The sequence below is a fragment of the Lagopus muta genome, chromosome 7, assembly GCF_023343835.1.
Source record: "Lagopus muta isolate bLagMut1 chromosome 7, bLagMut1 primary, whole genome shotgun sequence".
Lineage (NCBI taxonomy): Eukaryota > Metazoa > Chordata > Aves > Galliformes > Phasianidae > Lagopus > Lagopus muta.
Genome location: NC_064439.1, coordinates 50008079 through 50031750, shown reverse-complemented (window position 1 = coordinate 50031750; position 23672 = coordinate 50008079). Strand labels below are relative to the sequence as shown.

At 42.7% G+C, this 23672-nt stretch overlaps 1 protein-coding gene across 5 annotated transcripts in view; it reads left to right on the top strand.

Annotated features, from left to right (window-relative positions):
* GLI3 (GLI family zinc finger 3) overlaps positions 1–20820 on the top strand; it is a 203718-nt gene extending 182898 nt beyond the window's left edge. For all 5 annotated transcript variants that reach the window (XM_048951158.1, XM_048951156.1, XM_048951157.1 and 2 more), the window contains 5 exons: positions 6303–6452; positions 7022–7186; positions 9163–9453; positions 12637–12964; positions 14170–20820. In XM_048951158.1, the coding sequence (XP_048807115.1) occupies positions 6303–6452; positions 7022–7186; positions 9163–9453; positions 12637–12964; positions 14170–16463 (3228 nt within the window). In that variant the 3' untranslated portion in view covers positions 16464–20820. The remainder of the gene's footprint in view (positions 1–6302; positions 6453–7021; positions 7187–9162; positions 9454–12636; positions 12965–14169) is intronic.
* Positions 20821–23672: the final 2852 nt, after the last annotated feature.

Sequence of the window (23672 nt, the reverse complement as noted above, 5' to 3'; positions counted from 1 at the left end):
GGGCCAGATCAGTGGATGGTATGAATTGTCATGTTGCTAATCAGCATTAGTAGAGATCTCTCACAACACTATTTCTTAAATCTTCTCTAAATTACGGAAGACAGGTGCAAAAACTATTATGGAATAACAATAAATGGAACAAAGGAAAGGAAGCTGAAGTAGAGATAGCTATCTGAGCTTCTCCACAGGCATGTGCCTATGCAGAAGTGCAGAGTTTTCATGTATAGCTATAGCTTTGTCTTGGCTTGAGGAACTGAAAGCAGCTTAAGCATTTATGCCACCATAAGGGTTTATGGCTGCTTAAGTGCTTCTTCTGTCTTAGGAACTGAAAATGACTGAAATACTTATGTCACCCTAAGGACATAAAGTCAAAAGCATACTCCTGACTCATGCAGTAGGAAGCGGACATTAGTCTCTTGGGGTTGCTTAATCTGGTTGTGCCTACAAATGATCCTTAGTAGGGAAAGGACTATTTTCCAGGAGATTAAAATGCAGGCATCGTGCTGACAGGGAATCACAAAAGTTTGAGAGAAACTTGATTGCAGCAATGGGAATGCATTTGCGGACTCTGCTGGGGATCTCGGTCTACTGAGATGCACTTTTCAGCTTCCTTACAATAGGATTTCTATTGTGGGAAGGTATTTCCCACCTCACCAGGACCTCCTTTATATGCTGACTTCTTTACAAAGCTTTTTGTCTGTCCGTCTCTCCATGGATCATGGAGTTTATCGAGATGTTAATGAGGCGGTAGGGGTGTGTGACTGATGTCATCTCCTCGTTGCCTTATTGCCTAAAATGGTAGCAAGGAGCAGTGACTAGTCCAGCATCACATCCCTGGGGAGCAGGCAAGTGGGGTATTTCCTGAAGTGCTGCCCTGTCACTTTTCTGAATGATGGTGCTCTTTTTACATCCACTCATCTATCTAAGGAAGCTGTGTGGGTCAAGAACTTCAAAAGTCTGCATGCTACTTGGGAAGGGATGACTACTTTAGGTGGGAATCAGAAACCGAAACACTTCAGTGCATGTGGTTTAGGTCTTACTTTTTCCGAATCTTAAGCCCCCATCTCTACTGCAACTGTAGTAGGAGATATTATTTCCCAAGGTTTGTTCTTAGAAGAGAGAAATTAACAAGCCACAGGGCACTCAGTTGCTTCAGAAGTGGTCTCAAGTGTCTACACAAAGAGAGCTGTACTTAGACCTGGGCAAGGATAGGTAAGTATGAAGGTGAACTCTTACATAGGACAGATGCGAAGAGGGCCAGGAGGACCTCTGAGCTGGAATGGGCTAGCACAGTCCTGAAATTAACAATGAGGAACTTGGGGGCAAAATGACAGGCAGGGACTTCCACACCTCAAGGCAAAGCAGGGAAGGAGAGAAGGAGCAAGGACTTGGTCATCCTAGAGAGGACCAGAGGGAACCAGCTTATTTAATCCAGCAAATGCAGGCAGAGAGGAGAGTTATCCATAAATTAGTTGGGATGAGGGATGGATATAAAAACCATGCAAGGAAACAGAGCTGTTTAAGCTGAAGGATAGTGTTGGCACAAGAACAAATGAGTATAAATTGGCTGTGAATAAATTGAAACTAGAAATGAGTTGCTAACCAACAAAAGAGCAAGTTCCTAGAGCAGCTTCCCACTGGGGACAGAGCAGAATACAAGTGCACTTAGAAGATGAAGCTTGTTTGTGAATGGGATTATGTGTAATGGGGCTTGCTGTAGTGAGGAATGAACTCGGTGACCAGGAGGTCCCCTCCTGTTTCTAACTGTACATCAGCTTAGGGACAAATCTACATCCCTTATGCAAAACATGTAAACAAGAGTGTTACCTGTGGGACTTGCAGGTCAGGGACGACTGATCCCTTTCCAGGCCAGCCTCAGAGCTGTCGAGTTATTGCTGGCCACAATCTTTGCATGTTTCTGCTGTGCAGCTCCCTCGAGCAACTGCTGGATAAGCTGTGCTTAGCAGCTGTTGTGCTGCAATGCCTCTCCATGTCTCTGTTTTCATTTCCTATGCTGCCAGCCCTGCTGGTCTAGGGGTTATTCTGCAGCAGCACAGGTCAGGGCAAGATTTGTGCTAGAAGGTGCTTTAAACACCCCTTCTGTTTGAAGTGTGTAGTGAATTTTAGTGAGGAGACATTTAGCACCCCTGTTTAATTTATAGTTCCAGGAGAATAAATGTGAGAGGCTAAGAAAAGCCTAAAAAAGCAGTACGGACATCATGCTTCCTTAACCACACATTACCAAGGCAGTGTGGTTCTTTCCAGTTTTTTTCCTAGCCTGTGCTGGGGTAGTGTGTCCAGAATAGAAAGCAGAATCAGGAGGTTTGCCCAATGATTTCTGCTTTATCCCTCAAATAACACTTTGTCTTTACAGATGTAATCGCAGTTGCAGGTGACAGTCGTTCTTTTTCTTGTGTTCCTAACTCATTCCACTGATGTGAACGGTAGGCTTTTGTGCTGCTGCTTGACTCTGTAACAGCAGAAATGGCCTTTCTTTATGAACTGAGTAACTAATGGGTACCAAGGAGTCAGCTTGGATATGGTTATACATTCCCTTTCCTCTAAAAAACACACAAAGAAGGGAAATCAAGCATTAATTTATAGATCCCACCTCCAGCCTCATTTCGTCAACTGCTACTGTATGGAGTTGCACACGGTGTGCATTGACCATATAAGAACACATTTTTAACATGCTCCCTCTTTAAATTGTATTATTTCTTACCATGTAAGCATTTATGCTTCCAAGACACTGCAGGTTGTGCTTCCAGATGCCAGCTTCCCTAGTAGAAATGACACACCAAGTTCAGCCTTAATTTCAATAAATCTGTTGGTTTTGCTCTGGAATTGAAATCTATTTAAGAGCTTTCTTCTTCAAAGCCGGGGCATTCTAAAACCAAAATCGATATAGAGGTCAGCTCCCTCTGTTCATGTTGGAGCCAAACGTTAATAGCAACATTCTTTAAAGAAAAGAAAATGAGCCAGGACAGACTGAGGCTTGGTAATGAGCATTGAAATGACATGAAAGTGACTGGAATTCTGCAAATGACCCCTGTTTAGCAGCTTTTCAGAACTGTGTGCAATGGGAGATAGCTAGTGGAATTTGAGCTTTTATCAGGGCCTTTTTTTTTGTCAGGTCACAAATTCTTAATAGTACAGAGCTGGTGCTTCAGAGCCTTGTGTTAGCAAGCCTGACACTAGGGAGTAATATCGTTGTCTTTCATGCTCCTATTTACTGTCATAAGGATTACCAACATAAGTAAAACTTGCAGGTTTGAGTCTATCAAATTAAAAGAAAAGCCTTTTCACACCCTGAAACTGCATCAAAATTCAATTTCACTGGGAAAAAAAATATCCTTCTGATCTAGTCCCTGGAATGTGACATTTCATGGGTGTAATAAGGTTACAAACAGATTATAAATTGAAACCCTATAAATCCTCATTGTACTGCACCAAAGCTTCTGCTTTGCATAATACTCTTATTCCTGACTGTTCTTTGTTTTACAAGCTGAAAACTATTCACTTTCTCTCATAATAGAGACCAGGGAGTCAAAACCACCATGCAAAATCCAAGCGTAATTATGTGAGTCAATGAACCTGAATGCCAGAGTTCACAAACTTCTGAACTTTTCTAATTGCTGTTGTTTGCACAGTGAGGCCTTCCTCTTCATTAAGCGTATTTTAGATATGGCACATTGTTTTCTGCCAAATAACAAACCTAAGCAAATCCCAGTGTTTTAAATCTAGTACCTGTTTTGTTGGTGTAGTGCTGCTAAGTGCCTGTAGTCGGCTGGTCAGTTCTCAGATCATACTGTGAGTGTGCAGGGCATTGGAATCTGGTCCTGTGCAATCAGGGTAATAAAGGCATGGGTGTCATTATCCCAGAGCACTTCTGAGTTCTGCTGTGCTCTTGTGCTCATTTGGTGTGGAACAAGGTCTTTCTGGACCAGCCTATTTGTATTTAAATGCAAATACACTACACTATTTGGGGCACTTTTGTAGGTTTGCTGAAACACTGCTCCTATGTGAAATGCAACCAAAAAGCAACTGAGGTCATATGAGAGATAAAAATTACTCAGATTAGCAGAAGCTGTAGCGAGCTCATTTCTTCTAGGCTTTACCTGAAGATGAGGATCCTCAAAGGAATTAAACAAGAACAAGATGACTTGCAGGCAAGCTTTCAAAGGCTTCCTAGAGCATCAATGCAGTGAGCAAGAGCCGTGCAAAGAGTGGTTTGATAGTGGCAAAAGCAGAAAGGAGTGACAGGATGAGGGAGCAGGGCCAACAACTGTGGAGTGACACAGTCGCGTAGTGATGTGACGGTGATCACAAGATGGCTGACAGATGAGCCACCGGAGTGACAGACAGAGGTCATCCTAGGCAAGCTTTTTCAGCAGCTCTGGTGAACCTGGACAGAAGAGGGGGTGAGGGAAGGAGCATTTTGCCCACGAGGAAGGACAGTTTTAGAGGATGCTTAGACTGATAAGTGTGAGAAGTCCAAAGGGCAAGGAGCAAGCTCATTTGGAGCGACAAAATTGTCCTGCAGGGAGTGTTTCTGAACAAGAGAGTGTGTGTGTCCACTCAGGACAGTGGGTAGAGAGCTTCTGCTGCGGGCTGCCTGACCCAGCCATGGTGATTTGGAATCCAGGGGAAATCCCACGTTATCCATGCAATTGTGTATAATTTCTCTCTTGGCCGTGTCGGTTCAACCACATAGATTATAGTCTGTAATATTTATAGGAAGTGTATTCAGTGTATTGAGGTTTGTCCCTTTTTCATACAGAGGAGTGCACATTAATCTCACTGTACTGTTCTGATTCAGTTCCACAACGCTGGGCACTGCATACTTCTGGTACAGCCGTGTGTAATGCGAGGGGGCTACATAATGTAGATAGGCACTTGGAACATAAACTGCAGATTACATGCTGTGCATTGTCCAACACATCTTTGTTCTGTCCATGTACTTTGTCCACCAGAAACTTTAAGAAATAGCAATGAAGTTTCGGAAGGAGAAAAGAGCAGTCATCTTTTATAGGCAACCGACATCTGTTTGCCATGGAGATGTTGCATAATTGTGAATATAAGTGATTATGTTTGGTTATCTGATTGTTTTCAGGTCTTCAGGGAAGATTGGGATTATCTTTTTCTTCTTTTTCTTTTTTTTCTGTGTGTGTGTGCAACTGAGTTTCTCTAGGACTGGCTTTTTCTGTGAGCTACTTATACACCAGATACTGATTTCATCTTTTGCTGTAATCACGTGTAAACTCTGGAAGCAGTTTTTCTTAATGGGAATAATCTCATTTGCTGTGAAATGCAGCCATCTAGTGGCACAACCAGAAAGCTGTGTTAGGAAGCACATGAACGGTGACGTGTCTGAGGCAGGGTTTATCAAAGGGAGTTCAGGAGGATGAACTGCTGAAATTCCAACCTTTGTGCACCTTTGCAAGTCCAGGTATTGGATGATTTTGTTGCTTTCTGAAGCTGTGAAAAACAAGCAACCATGAAAAATAATAACTTGAGGCTGGTCCTGAGCAGCTTGTTTCTGCTCAGAAACATAATCAGTGAGAATTAAATTCTTTGCCAAACTAAGTTTTGATGAAGGGAACAGAGTAAGCTACTTATCTGAAAGAGTAAAAGGTGCACAGCCCTAGCCTGTCTCTGGGTACACTCACAAACAAGAGTTGTCTGGGACTACAGATCCAGGCTGGGTTTCTCTCCCAAAGGCTTCTGGGCAAGGCCATAGAATCATAGAATCATAGAATCATAGAATCACTAAGGTTGGAAAAGACCTAAAAGATCACCCAGTCCAACCGTTCACCTATTCCCAATAGCTCCTACTAAACCATGTCCCTCAACGCAACATCCAGTCTTTCCTTGAACACCCCCAGGGTCGGTGATTCCACCACCTCCCTGGGCAGTCCATTCCAGTGCCTGACCACCCTTTCTGAAAAGTAATACCATATGCAGTGGCAAAATCTGTTTTGATGCATGGTTCTGTGCATGGAGTTTTTAGCTATTGGACTATGTAGAGTTCTGTCTCTTCTACCACAGTGTATATAGGAGGCCAGTACTGAAAGAAAGTAAGGAGAATGGGGAATGGGAAGATCTGATCGAAACTTGGTTTAGCAGTTGTGTTGATTTCTGAGGGTGGAGCTCATTTTTTTAGTCCTGATTTTGTAAATGTCGTTTGTGTTGAGTGGCACTTGAGTACCACAAGACCAATGCTGTTTCAATGCAAATCAACAGGAAGACTGCTGGCAAAGTTATGTTTCTGTTAATCTGTAAACTTCCTTCTATCCAAACAGCACATAAATAATGACCACATACATGGTGAGAAGAAAGAGTTTGTGTGCCGATGGCTGGACTGTTCCAGGGAGCAGAAACCATTCAAAGCCCAGTATATGCTGGTGGTCCACATGAGGAGACATACAGGGGAAAAGCCACACAAATGCACTGTGAGTAAAGGAGGCTGAGCTCAGACTTTGACAGAGACCTGGGGCCGTGGAGGGAGCAGAGCATCACGGGTGTTGTGTGCTCTGACCTCCTGTCCATCAGACACTGCTACAGTTGACACTGCCTGTCTGCTTTGTTATCCAGATGGCCCAGATGGTAAGAGCTGGATAACTTGGCCAACTTTCTCAAATTTAAAAAGCAAAGGCCCAAAAGGCAGTATTAAACCAGTATTAAACAGGACTCAATTTGCTTAAACTGTTTGAAAGCACTTTCTCTTGCAAAGCTACATCTGGGTGTTACTGTGGGGCCACGAGACTCAATGACTGCCTTAGACAAAGTACATGAATGTTGTTCTGTCCTGTGAGAGAAGATTTATATGGTGCTGGAAGCATTTTAACTTGAATTGTGATGATTTTGCATGGGTAAAATTAAAACTAAAACCTAACAAGTCAAAACAAAACTACATTGCACACGGTTATGAAGGCTTGGAATGTTTTTAAACAGGTCAGCTTTTATTGTTCCTTGCAAGTCCAAATATTAAAGTTAATCCAGACATACTCTTTATCTGCAGTTTGAAGGTTGTACAAAGGCCTACTCCAGACTAGAAAACTTGAAAACGCACTTGAGATCTCACACTGGAGAGAAACCATATGTGTGTGAACACGAGGGCTGCAACAAAGCTTTCTCCAACGCATCCGACAGGGCCAAGCACCAAAACAGGACTCATTCAAATGAGGTAAGTAAGCATAGCTTCCAAAAAATAAATAAATAAATAAATAAATAAATAAATAAAATTGTGAGTCGAACAGTAAATAAATAAATAAATAAAATTGTGAGTCGAACAGACCTAGACTTACAATATGATCATAGCAGTTTGTTGTGGAGGACAGCCATAGAGATTCTCAGCAACCTGAAGGGAGTACTGGATAGCAATTATCAGCACAATCATTTTAACATCAGGCAGATCTAAAGAAGCTACAGGTTATTTTGTTAAGTATGAGAGGAGTGGAGGGATGATTGATGGGGAATCTAGTGGAAACATGCATGTTAACCAGGCGAAGATTTGAGCTGACATGCTGCAATCATTTTTCTTTCTGGAGCTGGTGGGGTTGTCCAGCCCTCAGAGGGTGTCACCTTGCCTTGCTGCATGCTGACATCTGGTGGCTGTTGAGTTACAGCTTGCTCAGGAGGAGAGGAACCACAGCCTCCTGCACTTCTCGCTTCTCAAGCAGAGTGGGAGCAAAGATTGCCCACCTAGGCTCTGCAACATCTTGTAATGTCCCTTCCAGCAGCTGCTGGCAGGCATAAAGAAGTCTCTGGGGGCTGGAAAATTTGAGTTGCCCTAGAAGTTCTGAGTCACATCTCTTCACTTTTCTCAGGACTATTACTATTCTTTTTTCCTTTCTGAATAAACCTCTCAGAGTAGGGATGCAGTAGAGGGAATTTGTTCTTTCCAGGCAAACCCACTGTGGCAGTCAGATCTGTCAACAACAGCAACATTCTTAGACAATATATACTGATATAGGGCCTGCCATGAATGCCACTGGAAAGCAATTTAGCAGTTCCTCACAGTGGCATTTCGATTATTAAGTAAGTAAGCTAGATGCAGATTTAAAAGCAGCTCAGATATCTTGATGCAGATGTATTGTACAGAGCTTAGCTGATGTGTACATCCTTAGCATCTGGAGAAAACCTGCTTCAGTACTTCAGCATTAACTTCATGTTGTTACAATTGACATTTTTGCTCTTACTCAAGTCAGTGTGAGTGACTGACATGAGTGGATGGAGGCTCAGGCCATAGATAGACATTAAGAAGCTATATTTGTCAAAGGCTCTCTAGTGCCATTTATAAATGTAGAGAGAATGCCTTTAAGAAACTCTGCATGGGGAACTCTTTTTCTTGAGGGTTAGTGTAAATAAGACTTAAAATAGTAGTTTCTTGGAAACTTTTCAGTAATAAAAGTGAGTGAGTGATACTTTCTTTCCTGAGGCGATTAGAATGTTTAGGAAGGATTCAACTCTTCCATTCTAAGCTTCTCGTTATATAAGGACAAAGAAAGTCTTGGCAAGATTATAAGGCAGTAAATTTACTTTTCTCCATATTGCTTATTGGACCAGAAATATTTGTAGATAAAGGAAGCTAAGCTGTTTTTAAAGAAAATGAGAGATCAATTATGCTAGTAACAGTAGTATTACTAGTACATATATTGCTACAGTGTGAAAGTGCTTATGGAAGTGAACGCTGTGCTTTGACACGTGAACTGGTGATCTGAAAGGGCCAGGACTGAAATTCTTCCTCAGATATTCCTGCCTGAAAAAATGTCCCAGCATGTTGTGAAGGTAATTGTTTGCCTCTGAATGTCGAAGAGTAGGCACTGGCTATAGTGGAAATGAAGTATCAGATTGCTGAGAGCAGTGGACAGGATAGATAGGCCAATCTTCATCAGCTTCCATTGCTTTGCTGCTGTGATAAGTCAAAGCCTGTGCCAGTTCATATTATGAGAGACTCTGTCCTCTGTAAGCCATGCATCATTATTGAGTACCAAAACCAGGGGAAATCAATAGATTTGACTCTGTGCAGTCACTCTAGAGACTGTAAATTAGGTAACAAATTCACCATGAAAGGGTATAGTGCCAGCTGTGCTCCAAGGAGCTCTTCAGGACTCCCATATGGAATTAAAGTTAATTTGAGTGTTTTTCCTGGCATGGCAGAAACCGTATGTTTGCAAGATCCCAGGCTGCACAAAGCGCTACACAGACCCCAGTTCTCTACGGAAACACGTCAAGACGGTGCATGGGCCAGAAGCACACGTCACCAAGAAGCAGCGAGGAGACATCCACCCCAGGCCTCCACCACCCAGAGACCCAGGCAGCCACTCTCAGACACGATCGCCAGGCCAGCAGACTCAGGGTGCGACTGGGGAGCAGAAGGACCTCAACAACACTACCTCAAGGCGTGAAGAATGCCTGCAAGTGAAAGCAGTCAAGTCAGAGAAACCAATGGTATGCAATACACGGTGACATTTCCCTCGCCCTTTCTCTTTTTGGAACTTCCATGTTACTCCCGTTATGAAATGCTCAAACCCATAAACTCCAGCTCACAAGTTTGGATCTTTGTGAGGCTTTCTTTTTCGTTTACACTGTAAAATGTTTTTAAAGCCCGAGAAATAGCAAATAAAAAGATTACATCTAGTCTGTGCAATACACAGTAAGTGCAGTGCTGGCAACTCTCGCAATAATTGTTTCTCTTAAAACTCCATCTTCTGGAATCGTCGTATTATGAGAAAATCATAGCTGTCATTTTAAAAAGGCAGGTTTTTTTCCACTCTTCTGTTTGCAGAAGAGAGATAGAGTATGTGAGTCCTGCAGCCTCAAATTCTGAATGCAAATAAAACCAAGTCAAAATTACTGCCGTGTTGATGTTGGTGATGGTAAATTTTGGGGAACCTGGAGAAAGAGTCGGATTTTAGGGGCTTGAGGATTTCTGACAGATGGAATGTAACTGAAGCAAGGTGAGGTGACTTTCTTCAATGGCAGGAGGAGATCTTTTGATGATATTTGATCTCTACTGTGACTCTTAGGTCAATCTGATACTTACTTTAATTTGACCATGTTAGCCTAATTCAAATTTAAGTTAAAGTGAATTTAAAGTTTCATCAAGCCTTCCTCTGGTTTATCTCCGATGTACTGTATTATACCAGTGTGAAGGACCTCATTATTATTAGAGCTTGAGCGTAAAATTAATTCAGTTTTCTGACATGCTGTTTGAAACAAAAGAAGTCCTTCTTTCACGTGCCTTCCCTTAAAATGCATCCTATTCACAAGGATTAAAACCAATAACTACCTCTGTACTGTTACTACCAGTAAACTACCTCTGAGTCTACATTTCATCTGGACCCAATTCTTGGGAGCTACAAATATGAGGCCTCCAAACTATGCTTATATGGTTGGTCTTCATGCTGCAGTTCAGAATGATTACTCACTGAAGTACGAGCTGTTGCTATACTGTGCTTACTGCTTACACCCAAACTGTGGAATATCCCAAATTATATACATTAATCCCAAATTCATAAACATTCAGGTCCAGAGTTAACTCCTTTTGAAGTCCAAAGGAGATCCTCTGCCATCTTTGGTGATAACTGCCTTCAATTACAGAGGAACAAAACCCATTCCTCTCTTGCTTGTGTAGCTAAATCCATAGTGTTACTGAGGTATGCTGAGCTCTCAAATATAAATGGTTTCATAATAATGATTGCTTTCATGGTGTTAAATATTTATCTCTGGAAAATATCTTCTAAAAACAATTTTATGTTTCCTGTTTTTATTGCTTGTGTGAATTAAGATACATGCTCTGTTTTTTAACTAATCCTGTGTCTTTTCTGTCTAATGCTCTTAAATGTCTTGTTCTAACTTCCTAAGGACAGTGGGTAATAAGGTGAGGGCATTTAAACTTCTCTGTTTTTCTTACTGCAACATTATTTGTGTCTTTATTTTAGCCTTCTGCCTGTTATCCAATCATTCCTTTATTTAGTAATGTGCAATCCATCAAACTCATTCCCAAATGTAACGTGCTGTGAGTATTTTGCAACATTTGACATGTGAAAAATCTGGCATATTGGTGAAATGTCTTCAGAAATGTCTTTGAACCTCTCTCTAGCCCTTTTTTTTTAATTGCACACCTAGAAATATGTTTCCCATAATGCTGTTCTTCTGTAACCTACCTCACTGTCATCCTTACACGTGGCTACAAGAACAGGCTTCTAACCATCACTCCTCTTCTTCCATATGACATGGAGCTATCGTACAGAAGCACAAGCTCTCTTCTGAGTAATAACAGTCGTTTCTATTCTTGTCACCAAATCTTCTGTGGCCAGGATTTGGAAATCAGCTTGCTCAGTGTGGCCTCATAAATTGTAGGTATCATCATTCAAGTTAGAAGTAATGTAATAGTTATTGCATCTGAATTGACTCCTCAGGGACATATGAAGCTACAGTACTGCTTTCATTCACTCATGTTAAAAGTGAGAGCAACCATTGCTACCTCAGAAATTCTTGCTAGCATTTGTCAGTAAGAATGTGCATAAAAATCACAGGCTGGCAGGAAAAAAAAACAAGGTGAAATTGTTTACATGAAACTGTTCTTGGGAGCAAAATGATACTGCATGCACAGACTTGACTTGTGATCGCTCTAATACAGCCCCCTGTGTCCAGAAACTTCTGCCTGTCTTGCTACATGTTTTGTCTGTCAGTCAGTCAGTCTGTCTGTTTCAGTTTGTTTGAGAGATTTCCCCCATGCTTTTATAAGTACGTTGTGAGCATAAAAAGTAAATTGAGCCTGTATTTCCCCACAGCAAGAATCCTGCTACAGCAATGGGGGCACTGTTAAGAAAGAAGAAGCTATTGCAGTGGGTTTACACTCCTTTAGATAGACTGTACTGTGTGCTTAGAAGATTCCATAAGTTCTAATGAAACAAAGGATTTGATTTGGTAGATCATCACCTTCATAATGCAGGGCAGAGATAGAATAAGTTAGAGCATGCTGCTAAGGTCCTTCAGGATGCTGATAATATGTTACAGTAGTTTGCACTGATGCTCTGTCCCTGTTTTATTACATGCCAACATTTCTGGCCAACCACTGCTCGTAACAATGAGCCTTAAGCATGGAAAGTACTTCAGTTCTTTAGCCGCAAGTCTAATTTAAAAAAAAAACACAAAACACAACAAATTCCAGTGTTGTTGGAATCTTGTTTGTTTGTTTGTTTGCTGCAAGCCTAGCATTGTAAATCAGACCTCTTAACGTGACTGAATTCTGGTCTGGTTTGTTGACCTGCATTTGGGAACAGTGCATACCCAACAGGAGTATACATACATACATACATTCTCTTAAATGGTATGAAGTGATACAATTCCCACTTATGAGAATAACTGAGATAGATGAATGGCTCATGTAGATGTAATACATACAGTCAGCAAGATCTTGAAGTGGATGTTAGTGCTGAGTTTTGCAATGACATTCATTGCAGTTGGCATTCCAGAAAGCTTCCTAATGAAAAATCACCGTCATCATTTAACATTAAACTTCTCTTTACGTTTTCCTTGGCTCCACTTAGACCTACAATTGTGTCAACAGATTAACATTGTCTGCTTAATCCTCACGTTCTTGTGTTGGTTCTTTCACTCCAACAGACATCTCAGCCAAGCCCTGGTGGTCAGTCTACATGCAGCAGCGAACAGTCCCCCATCAGCAACTATTCCAACAATGGGATCGAGCTTACTCTGACTGGTGGTGGTAGTGTAGGAGACCTCAGTGTCATCGATGAAACCCCAATCATGGACTCTACCATTTCCACAGCCACCACAGCACTTGGCTTACAGGCCAGGAGGAATATGACAGGGACCAAATGGATGGAGCAAGTGAAATTAGAAAGGTTGAAACAAGTTAATGGAATGCTTCCAAGACTGAACCCCGTTCCACCTTCCAAAGCCCCAACCTTGCCGCCTCTCATAGGAAATGGTAAGATTTGTGGAATGGAAGCCATGACTCTTTTTGTCCTTAGATTCCTTGGTTGCAATACTTGCCCCAAGATTGCAGCACTGGGGAAAGATTAGCACAGCTAATGGAATTCATCACATGTGAGAATCATCCATAAACTGATTACTTTTTGTTTATCCCCTCATTGCAAGCCTTGCTGCTCACCTTGAGGGAAGACTGATAGTCTTTTGTCTTATAGCAGGGGAGACCAGCAGGACAGTAAACTTACTGTGATTGAAATAGTCCCTGTAGGAAAAGGATTGGACCCAAGATCAGTTTATTTTTTAGGCAAGGCAGATAAATGAAATATCTAACAGTTGATTGTATGGAATTCTTTCAGATAAGACATACAAGACACCCTTTGCATTGATACATCGGGCTTCCTTTAAATAAACTGCTTCCATGAATGCAATTAATTTTATGTACAGATACCACTGCTACAAAATGTAGATATTTATGAATGGGAGCAGGAAGAGATTTAGCCCTAAGGATCAATATCTGTTTTTGTATGAGGTGGTGCTTATCTCTTGGTTGCCAAAACACGTCCTTGCTATCTGTACATCGCCTACAGCATACCTGTAGGTTTATGCTCTCCCCCCAGCACGGACTGCCCAGCATTTCTGAAACACATTCAGTCAGAAGAAACCATGTAAAATTAAGAAACATATTCTGTTTACTTAAAAACAAAACAAAACAAGAAACCAGCAAAGATGTTTTGCAGTTGTTAGGAGTTATTTCAAGAAGTCTTAGAAATGACCTTGAATAGCCTCCAATTTGAGTATTTTGCCATTTCCATGCAAATGCCTGTCCAATTATATTTTGCCTATAAAAAGCTTTCTTATGACTGTGTCCTTCTGGCACATCAGTAAGCATAGCTGCACTGCAGGCTAGGGGACTACAGCAGCTGATGACAGTTTGTGGCTACGGCCTATAAATTTTGTGCTGGGATTCACACTGAAATTTTACCATTGAGTCTCTGAATTAGCTTTTAACCTAGGGACACAGTTTTTGTCCCTACTTACTTCAATAAAGAGCGCTGCTATGATTAGTTATGACTATGTAGACATTCCCACTTTTCTCTCTGCTTTCTTTCCTTTGTGTTCTTTGGTTGTTTTTGTTTTTGTTTTTTTTTTTTTGTACTAGTTTCTGGTAATACATGTTTGTTTATCTGTGAATTTTACCTCCAGGTACCCAATCAAACAGCAGCTGCAGTGTAGGAGGATCCATGACTATTCTGCCAAACAGGAACGAACTTTCAAGTACGGACATCACTGTGTTGAACATGCTAAACAGGAGGGACAGCAATACGAGCACAATCAGTTCAGCCTACTTGAGCAGCCGCAGGTCTTCTGGAATCTCACCTTGCTTCTCCAGCCGGAGGTCCAGTGATGCCTCTCAGGCTGAGGGAAGACCACAAAATGTGAGCGTTGCGGACTCCTATGACCCCATTTCAACAGATGCCTCTCGACGCTCCAGTGAAGCAAGCCAATGTGATGACCTGCCAAGTCTTCTCAGCCTCACCCCAGCCCAGCAATACAGGCTGAAAGCTAAATATGCAGCAGCTACTGGTGGACCCCCACCAACTCCACTGCCTAATATGGAGAGGATGAGCCTCAAAACAAGGATGGCACTCTTGGGTGACTGCAGGGAGTCTGGAGTATCTCCACTGCCTCCAGTGAATGCCCCTCGAAGATGTAGTGATGGTGGGGCAAATGGTTACAGCAGGAGGCATCTTCTGTCTCATGATGCTCTAGGAAATGGGACGAGGAGAGCCAGCGATCCAGTAAGAATGGTCTCCGATAACCTTTCTGTCCCTAGAGTCCAACATTTCAACAGTCTTAATAGCTTTAACTCTCCTGCTTTGCCTCCATCCATGGAAAAGCGCAACCTTGTCCTTCAGAACTGTGCCCGTTCTGAGGGTGGTGTTTTCCGTGGCTTCAGTTCCCCCTGTCCTCCAAGCATCAGCGAGAATGTCACCCTGGAGGCTGCTACGATGGAAGCAGGTGGCAGTTTGAATGATGAGGATCTCCTGCCAGATGATGTGGTTCAGTATCTGAATTCCCAGAACCAGAGCATGTGTGACCACTTGTTGAACAACGTCCTAGACAGCAACAAAATGCATCACAGTGTGGTTTTGGGAAACAGCAATCCTAGCAGCTTCGACCGAGCCCCTCCAGCAAGCAGTCAGCCTGCAGGCTCAGAGGCGAGCAAGAGTGACTTACCCATTCAGTGGAATGAAGTAAGCTCAGGAAGTTCTGACTTATCTCCTACAAAACTGAAATGTAGTCAGCGCTCAGCAGTGCAGCAGGCTAGAGCCTTTGGACTGTATAACAACATGATGGTTCAGCAGCAGAACTTGCAGAGAAGCAGTGTGTCCCAGCAAAATGGCTATCAGAACCTGATGGAAAACAATGGTTCCTATAGTTTGCAGCAGAACACAGTCCTTGGCAGCGGAGCCAGCACTTCTTTCAGCGTGCAGCCCAATAAGCCCTACGGTGAAAGCATCAGCAGGCAACCAATGATTTCTGGGGCAATGGACAATTCCTGTGGCATGACAGTTCAAGGGCAGAAGCTAAGAAGCAGCAATATACCAGTGAGTGGGAACCAGCAAAATTTTGGTCATCCCATCGCATCCAGTGATCAGGCCACCAGTATGGTAAATGGGATGCAGAACAGGAATATGGTGGAACAGGAATATTTGCAAAACCAACTGGTTGGAGATGGCATTCATTACCAGGGAGTCAGTCAGTCTGGTCCAATGATGCTAGGGCAGGTTAGTCCTACCTCACAAAGCAGCCTCTATCAAGGGCCGCAGAGTTGTCCAGTGGTCTCTCATCCCATTGGTAACCAGTCTTCAGGTTTGTCAGTGGCCAAGAATTACCAGCCGTGTGCTAATTACAGTGGCAACAGACGGCAAAATGTGTTGAGGAACAACCTGGCGCAACAGCAAGGACATGTAGGTGATGGCAACCAGACGTACAGGGTAAACACCATTAAGATGGAGATGCAAGGTCAATCACAGCAGTTCTGCTCTAATACGCAGAATTACTCTGGTCAGTTATATGACCAAACCACGGGCTTTAGCCACCAAGCTATGAAAACAGGTTCTTCTTTCTTTGTTTCGGAAGCTAACTGCCTGCTGCAGGAGACTGCTACTGCAAACTCCTCTGAGCTTCTTTCCCCGGGGGCTAACCAAGTATCAAGCACAGTTGACAGCCTTGACAGCAACAGCCTAGAGGGTGTGCAGATTGATTTTGATGCTATCATAGATGATGGAGACCATGTCAGCCTAATTTCAGGAGCCCTGAGCCCAAGCATCATTCAGAATCTCTCCCGCAATTCCTCACGCCTCACCACTCCCCGAGCGTCTCTTACATTCCCAGCTATGCCTGTAAGCACAACCAACATGGCTATTGGGGACATGAGTTCTTTGTTGACCTCACTTGCAGAAGAAAGCAAGTTTCTTGCTGTTATGCAATAGACATGAAAAAAAAAAACAGAAACAAAAAGCCCGCTTAGGAGATAACAGATGAAAAAAAGACTCATATTTTTTAGTTGTGTATGTATTTTAGCAATCTCATCTCACCTAAATGGGATGTGTTTCAAGTATATTCCTTTTATGGAATAAGAACTCTGAAAACCCTAAAGTGTTCTAGGGAGAAACTGTCTTCCATTTCAGTTTTGAATCAGTATTGCTACACCCATTCCCTCACCTCTCACTTGCCTCTCTCTCTCTTCTTCCCTTTTTGAATGTCTGTATGCTTCTTTTTTCTTTTTTTTTTTTTTAATTGTAAACCAATGTAAACGTGTGAAGTGCATGTTTTTGTTTTGTTTGGTTTTTTTTGAAAGAAAGTTCTGATGAAACGGCTTAATTTTCTGTTAGTCAAAAGAAACTTGACTGTATAAGACAATTTTTTCCCTACATAAAGGCACAAAATAACCATGCAGGATGTAAAGCAAACATACAGTGAGGAAATCCTCTCTGGATGCATTGAATACATCACCCTGAGGTGGACAACTGATTTAGGAATGCACTGCCACGGTACCCCTAAGCTGTAGTTCCAAGTTTAAGAGCACAAGAAATATGAGGTTCAAGCAAGTAAGAAATGTAAGCCCAGCAGCCCCTCGATACCTAGCAAATGTGTAAGATTTTGGTAAACACAGAGATGGATGTCATTGCCTTGCGTAAGGATACAGAGATTGTATTGTGCGTGTGTTTTTCAGAGGAGACAGAGGACAAGAAAGCTTTTCTTAGTATAACTCTTGTTTTATTTGCAGTATTTAGTATTCTGTTTTTCAACTTTTTTATTTGAATGACTGGATAGTGAAATTATGTGAATGTCTGCTGATCTGGACAGTCTGTAATCCTTTCTTTGCATACCACATTGATGGAGAGGTGATCAGGCTCTTGTGATGGATTATTTCATAGAATGAAATAATGAAACGCCAGTGTTCCAAGCTGGGAACTCTTTCTTTTTATTCTTTTTTTTTTCTTACAGTAACTATTCCTTTGCCAGAAGAATTGTCTTGCACATTCCTTCTGACACATACAGCTTTGTTAGATGGATTGTATATTTTACAGTAAGTAAATGCCTGTTGACATACCACATGGTTACAAATCCAAAAGCAACGTGGTCTTGGCATGTTAAACCAGTAGCAAACAGACTAGCCAAGCAAATTGAAGCGATGAGAAGCAACCCAATAGTCTTAAATGTTTTTCTAGTGTATCCAAGCTTTACAAAATTGAAAGATTGAAGCTGTCATTTAAAGTAGCAAAGAAACAACCTTGCAAAGAAGCAAGTTGGTCTGGTAGCCTATCAAAATGTAAAAATACTAACCCAGTCACTCTAAACTTGCTGACAGCAGTGTGCATTTCAGCTTGAGGCAGATCAGTGAGTCAGTGCCTAGGCTCACTCACACCAGCAAAAATCAGACCCATCACACTGTGAGCATGAAGTAACTCCCTGGTAGAGGTGGATGGAATTTTGTCCATAACAGCCAGCTCTTGTAGAGGATTTTTGACTGTATTGTGCACCCACGCACGCTGTGCTCCTGGATAAGCAATTGGGCAGAACATTAAAAAGAGCAAGGCTTAAGTTCACGCATTCATAGAAGCTACACACAAGTGCAGCTCTTACAATCATCTCTGTTAACTCCTGACACTAAAATGCTGTTAATGGGATGCGGGTGGTGCCAACACTTACAGTCATGGGTCTGATGCCTGTGGGGAACTATAACTCATATAGATGTATGATGAAGAGAGGTGATTTGGTCCATTTTGGACGACAAATACATTTTAGCCAAGTCAGAATTAAGAGTAGCACTAGGAGGTGATAGCTAAAGCTCAGAATGCCATAGCACTCTTTTTTTTTTTTTACTGCAGAAAAGGGTGAAATACCAGCTTGTTCAGGGCATAGCATTTGAGGAAAGTGAAGGAATGCAGCCTAAGCAGAGCTTTCTGACAACATCAATCTATTATCAGCTGTTACAAGCAGATGAAGAAGCTGTAAATCTGAAAGAAAACATTTGAATCCTTTGCTGAGGCTCTATTTGGGCTTATCACAGAACATATTAAATGTGAGCTGGACTGTCAGGGATCAAGACAAATGTAAATAAAAAGATTTCCTCAATATCCTACAACTTTTATCATTGTCCTGCTCCTGTCTTTCTGCATATCTTTAGCAAGCATTTCTTTTCTTGTCTGCATTACACACGTGTACTCCCTCCCTCTGTGCTCTTTGCCCATTGCCAGTTCCCTTCCTGACCTTCCTGCCCACCTTCAGCTCTGACAGCCCTTCTGTAGTGGTCTTCAGCCTTCAGAGGGAGCTGTGCAGAGCTCATCAAGGCAGTTAGCTGGTTTGGATTGAGGGATGCTTCTATTGCTGCACTTCACCTTGCAGTGCAATTGTGTTGATAGCTCATGTCCCTACTGAGAAAGAGCATTAGGAAAGGCTTTGCTCTCGTCAGCTGGGATTATTTCAGATGGTTCATGGTAACTAGTGGCCGGCTGTTCAATAAGCCATCAATTACATGTTTATAAACAGTTTCAATGGGGAGACTTATGGCTAGCACGAGAGGACGTGGCTGAGGAGATAAGCATTTTGTTATTATAGAGCGAATACATTTTAAAAAAAGAACTTTTAAACTCAGTTTTCCAGTTTATAATTGTATTTGCTTGTTCAGTTGAAGCTGGGAAAGATGTGAATCGTCAGAGCTTAGGAGAGTCCATTCACATTGCTTAAGACTGAAAAAGGGACTGAGTATCTGATTTGCCTTCTTTCCTTGACAGACCTTTGTCACTCACTTAGCCCTGTTTCAGGCCAACAGTGTGTCTTGGCCTAAACCACGTGTTCCAGACAGTCATCTGATTTTGATTTGGGGATGACAAAGAAACAAAGGCTCCACGATGTCCTTGGAGAGTTTGTTCAAATGGTTTATCATTTTCACTATTGAAGCATACGTGCCTCTCTTCTTACATAAACACATCACTTCTCAGCTTTTACTATCCTGTCATACTTTTCTTTTTGATGCTAAAGAACCTGATTTGTTGATGTCCGTGAAGGTACATCATAACCCAGCTATCTTCCTTTTTGGTTTTGTTTTGACGAGGTAGAGTGGGATCTGTAAGGCTGGACACTAGCATTAAGTTGGCAGCCAGCTTCTGGATGTGTGATAGTCTGGGGAAAATCCCACCAATGTCACTCACAAGTTTATTAGCACCCTCCTGGTCTTCCAGTCACAGAGCCGAGGCTTGATTTTGTATGTTTGATGCATTTGGCAGCTGGAAGCACACCACTCACCCTAAAGTACTAGAAAATGCAGGAGTTTTTGTGATTTTCTCCTGTTTTTTAAAGCGTTGCTGTGGTCACAGCCTGACTCTGAACCACCCTTTCTAATGGCTCTTCAAGGATCTTCCTGATCAGTTACTATTGGCCTTGGGCACACCCGCCTTGCTCACATTTTTACAGACTTTCTTACTTTCCACAAATCTGGAGTCACCTGTGAGAGTTCATCCATGAGGATGAAAGGTATTTTTGCAGACAAGTCAGTGGGCTTCCAGCAGGGGAGTTGCTGGTACAATGGCTACTGTGTCCACACGACAGATAATCTTGTTCTCTCCTTGGAGAATGGTCCCAGATGACACAGGCATTGAAACCCTGGCTTGCTTGATTGCTTCCAGTCATTTCCTCCTTCTCCTCCCTCTCTCTTGATGACACAGCTGGTTAGCTGGCCCACACGTGTTGCACAGTGGCTTGTCCTTCACAGTTTATATTCTCGCAATGTATGTGCCTTATTTTGTGTTATTCTTTAACAGAGAGGGACCAAGATATGTTGGCAAATGTTCACAATGAGGCTGTATTCTCCATTCAGCTGATAGCACATGCCACTGTTAGTAGTGTCTGAAGTGTCTTGTAAACCTCTGATATTCACGTGTTATTGTCCTTGGATTGATAGAATGTCTCCTACTGAAAAGTTACTGTTGTCAGTCCTGCAGATGTGTAAGATAAAAATGTGTTCATTTTTTTAACTTTTTTTTCTAGGGTTGTTTTTTTTTTTTTTTTTTTTAAATAAAGCTTGTAATCCTTTTTTCTTTTTTCTTTTTTTTTCTTTTCTTTTTTAATAGTGTAAATACATTTACGTACGGTAGGAATAGTGTTTGGCTGTACCAGGCCTTAGTGGTCTTAATTTGATAAACCTGCAGTTATGATCTGGTATTTCTCGAGCCTTAGGTTGATCTGAAGGGTCTGTAGCACCGTGTACATATAAACTGTACTTCTGCTTTCAGAACCACTTAGCTCTTTTGTAACAAAGAAAAAAATGTTTCTTACAATGTCAATAAAAACACAAAAGCCTTTGTACTTAAGTTCTTAGCTTTCAGCTTTTAAAATATCTCCTTGGGGGAGGGAGTTTTTTGGTTGTTGTTTTTTTTTTTCATTTCGCTGGGCAGATTGTTTGCAGTGAGCATGTATCAGTTCCACAAGATGTCCACTCACTTTTCTGTTTGTGCTTACCTGCTGATTGCTTCATTTCATTCACATTTTAAATGTTGACGGGGAGTCAAGACCTTCTCTTTAAAGAAAAACCTTGGGGGCAGGGGGGGAGAGTCAGGGGGGTGCTGGATGGAGGACTACATGAAACTCTGGTGTCAGAAAGATAAAATTTTGAAAGGAGGGGAGGAACCAATGTGATTAACCTCCAGCCATGGGCATTTTTGAGGTCGAAGCCAAGCTTTGTTAAGACTCCGTCCTGCTATATAAAGGCTGCTTTTTCTTACTTCATTTACCAAGCATCTCTGCCAAAGGTTTGGTCACCTAGGAAGAAGCAAGGGACTGGGGAAGTCTGGCTGGGTTACTCTGTACATGGTCACTCTGGTGGACCATTGGGTGGCTTTCAAAATGCTTAAATGCGGTATTCTTCAAAGCAAAGATCTTGGCCTGATTTAATGAGTGTTCCTGTTAAGTATAGCAGTCGTGTGGGCTTGTATGTAGTGTGCATCCAGAGCAAGCAAGGTCAAGTTACTTGATACAAACACTATAGGAGCTGTAGGGCTGCTTCATTGTAAGGTGATCAAGACAATCTCATTTCAAGACTTCTGTTTCGATTGCTTTTATCTCTGCAAGACCCAGACCACTCTGCTAGTGCTCAGCATCTCCCTTACAACTATCTCAACCAGAATTGCTTAGTAATTTCCAAGGCCAAGGCCTCGGTTGAAAAGGCCCTTCCATGCCTTTTGGCTGTAGCAGGACTGGGGTTTGATAGCAGCCGCTCTGCCTCCTCTCACATGCTGCCAGCTAAAACCTGCCCAGCTCCAGGAACGGCTCAAGGGTTGGGGTCTTTCTCCACCAATACGGTGTCCTGGTGAGCACTGGTTACACACAGTTGCATGCTCAGCAAGCCGCCATTCCCCTCCACCATGCCTCTGCATCCTGTCCTGCTATGGCCAAAGAAGGCACGCCTCAGGCACGGACGTGATGGAGCAGCAGCAGGCTCTGTGACATCTGGAATGCTGAAACAGTGAAGACTTGCCTGTGTGTGTGCAGGAGGAGCTGTGACTTGAGATGGCGCAGCTCAGCGTTGTGCCCAGCCCTCAGTAAACCAAGAAACAGCAGGACAGTCTTAGTCTGTAACATTCAAATAGTGGATGCTGTTGACCTTCAGTTAGCTGTGAATTATTTAATTGAATTTATTGAATGGCTTCTTACTTCAGAGGGGTGTGTGCTCTGGAGAACTGCTGTGTTAAACATCCTAAACAGATAATGTGAAGTTAAGACACCCAAACACCAAACAAAAGGGCAACAAAAAATCACTAGTAACATTAACACAGAGCTGAGACCTGCCAGGGTCATGAACAGAGCAGGGAGGAAGACGCAGGAGAAGTTGAAGGTGTTGGTGAGGTTACTGGGATGGCTTTAAGCTATGGCACCACAGGGCGAGCCAATGTCATTTTTTCCTTTCTCAATGTTTGTGGGCTTGACTGTGCAATCTTCATACAGTTTTTTTTCAAGGGGGGATAATGGGAAGGAGACTGCTTGTTCTCTGCATGCTGAAACATGAGCTATTTGTGTGAGGAACATAGTTTTGTTACATGATTAGTGGAATGGGAGCCCCTAGGCACCACTTCCCAGTACAAACAACCAATAATAATAACTCATGCTAAAGTCGTCTTCTATTTAACAACCTGGGCTTCTTTCCATCCAAGGAAGCACATAACCCATTTGCGTTTCCACTGCTCTCGTTCCCACTGCCTTTGCCCATTTTCCCTCTCTGATTTCAGACTGGCCAAGTGGTTGTCCCAGGTAAAAAAAAGGAGCAGATTTGGGCCAGAGAGAGGGAAGAAATGGCATTTAATGGGAGCGCTTGCACCTGCTGTCTACCTGCACGTGTGCTCCCACATTGACACCCTGCTGGACTCCATGCATGGGGTACAGCTCTATGGCTGCAACAATGTCCCATGGCACAGTTGGAGCAAGGAGAGGTGGGCAGATGAGATGAGAATGGACTGGAAACAGGATTTGTAGCCGGGGCTGGCTGAACCGCTCCAGCCTTGCCAGTAGCACTAGGACAGCCATCAGGTCTGCAGGGCTGTCTCTAAGCCACACTGCTCTACAGAAAATTATTGCTAATGTTCCCATGACCAGAGCAAGACAGAAGAGACAAGTAACTTGGACAGCAACCTAAAAGAGCTGCAAAAATCTGGAAGGCAGAGGGAGAGAGAACAAAAAACAAGAGGGTATAAAGCTCTGTACTGACATAAGAGAGCCCCAGATGAATATGAGCTGAGAAAAAGCTAGAGATAGAAATACCAGTGCTAATTAGACAGGCAGAACGGCCCCACTGCTTCTGTGCTTCAGCATGCTCCACCACCCTCAGCCCAGTGCCACTGGCCCTGTGGTAGAGATGGGGAACAGGAGGGAGAAGCTACAGTGCCAGCCATGGGGAGGTGTGTGTGCCTCCCCATCCCACTTGTTACTCCTGTTGCAGGAAAACATCCTGTTTCTGCATCACGGGTGGCCAGTCTTAGCCCAGTCCTCCTGAACCACAGAGAAAATGTCCATGTGTTTGTCTTGCCTTCAGACAGTTTTTCTTGAAGATCTACCATGCACCCCACAGTGCCTCAGGGTCAAGGCAACGCTTTGGCCAATTCTTAATCCACCTAAAGAGCTGCTGCTGGAAAAAGGCAGATATGTCT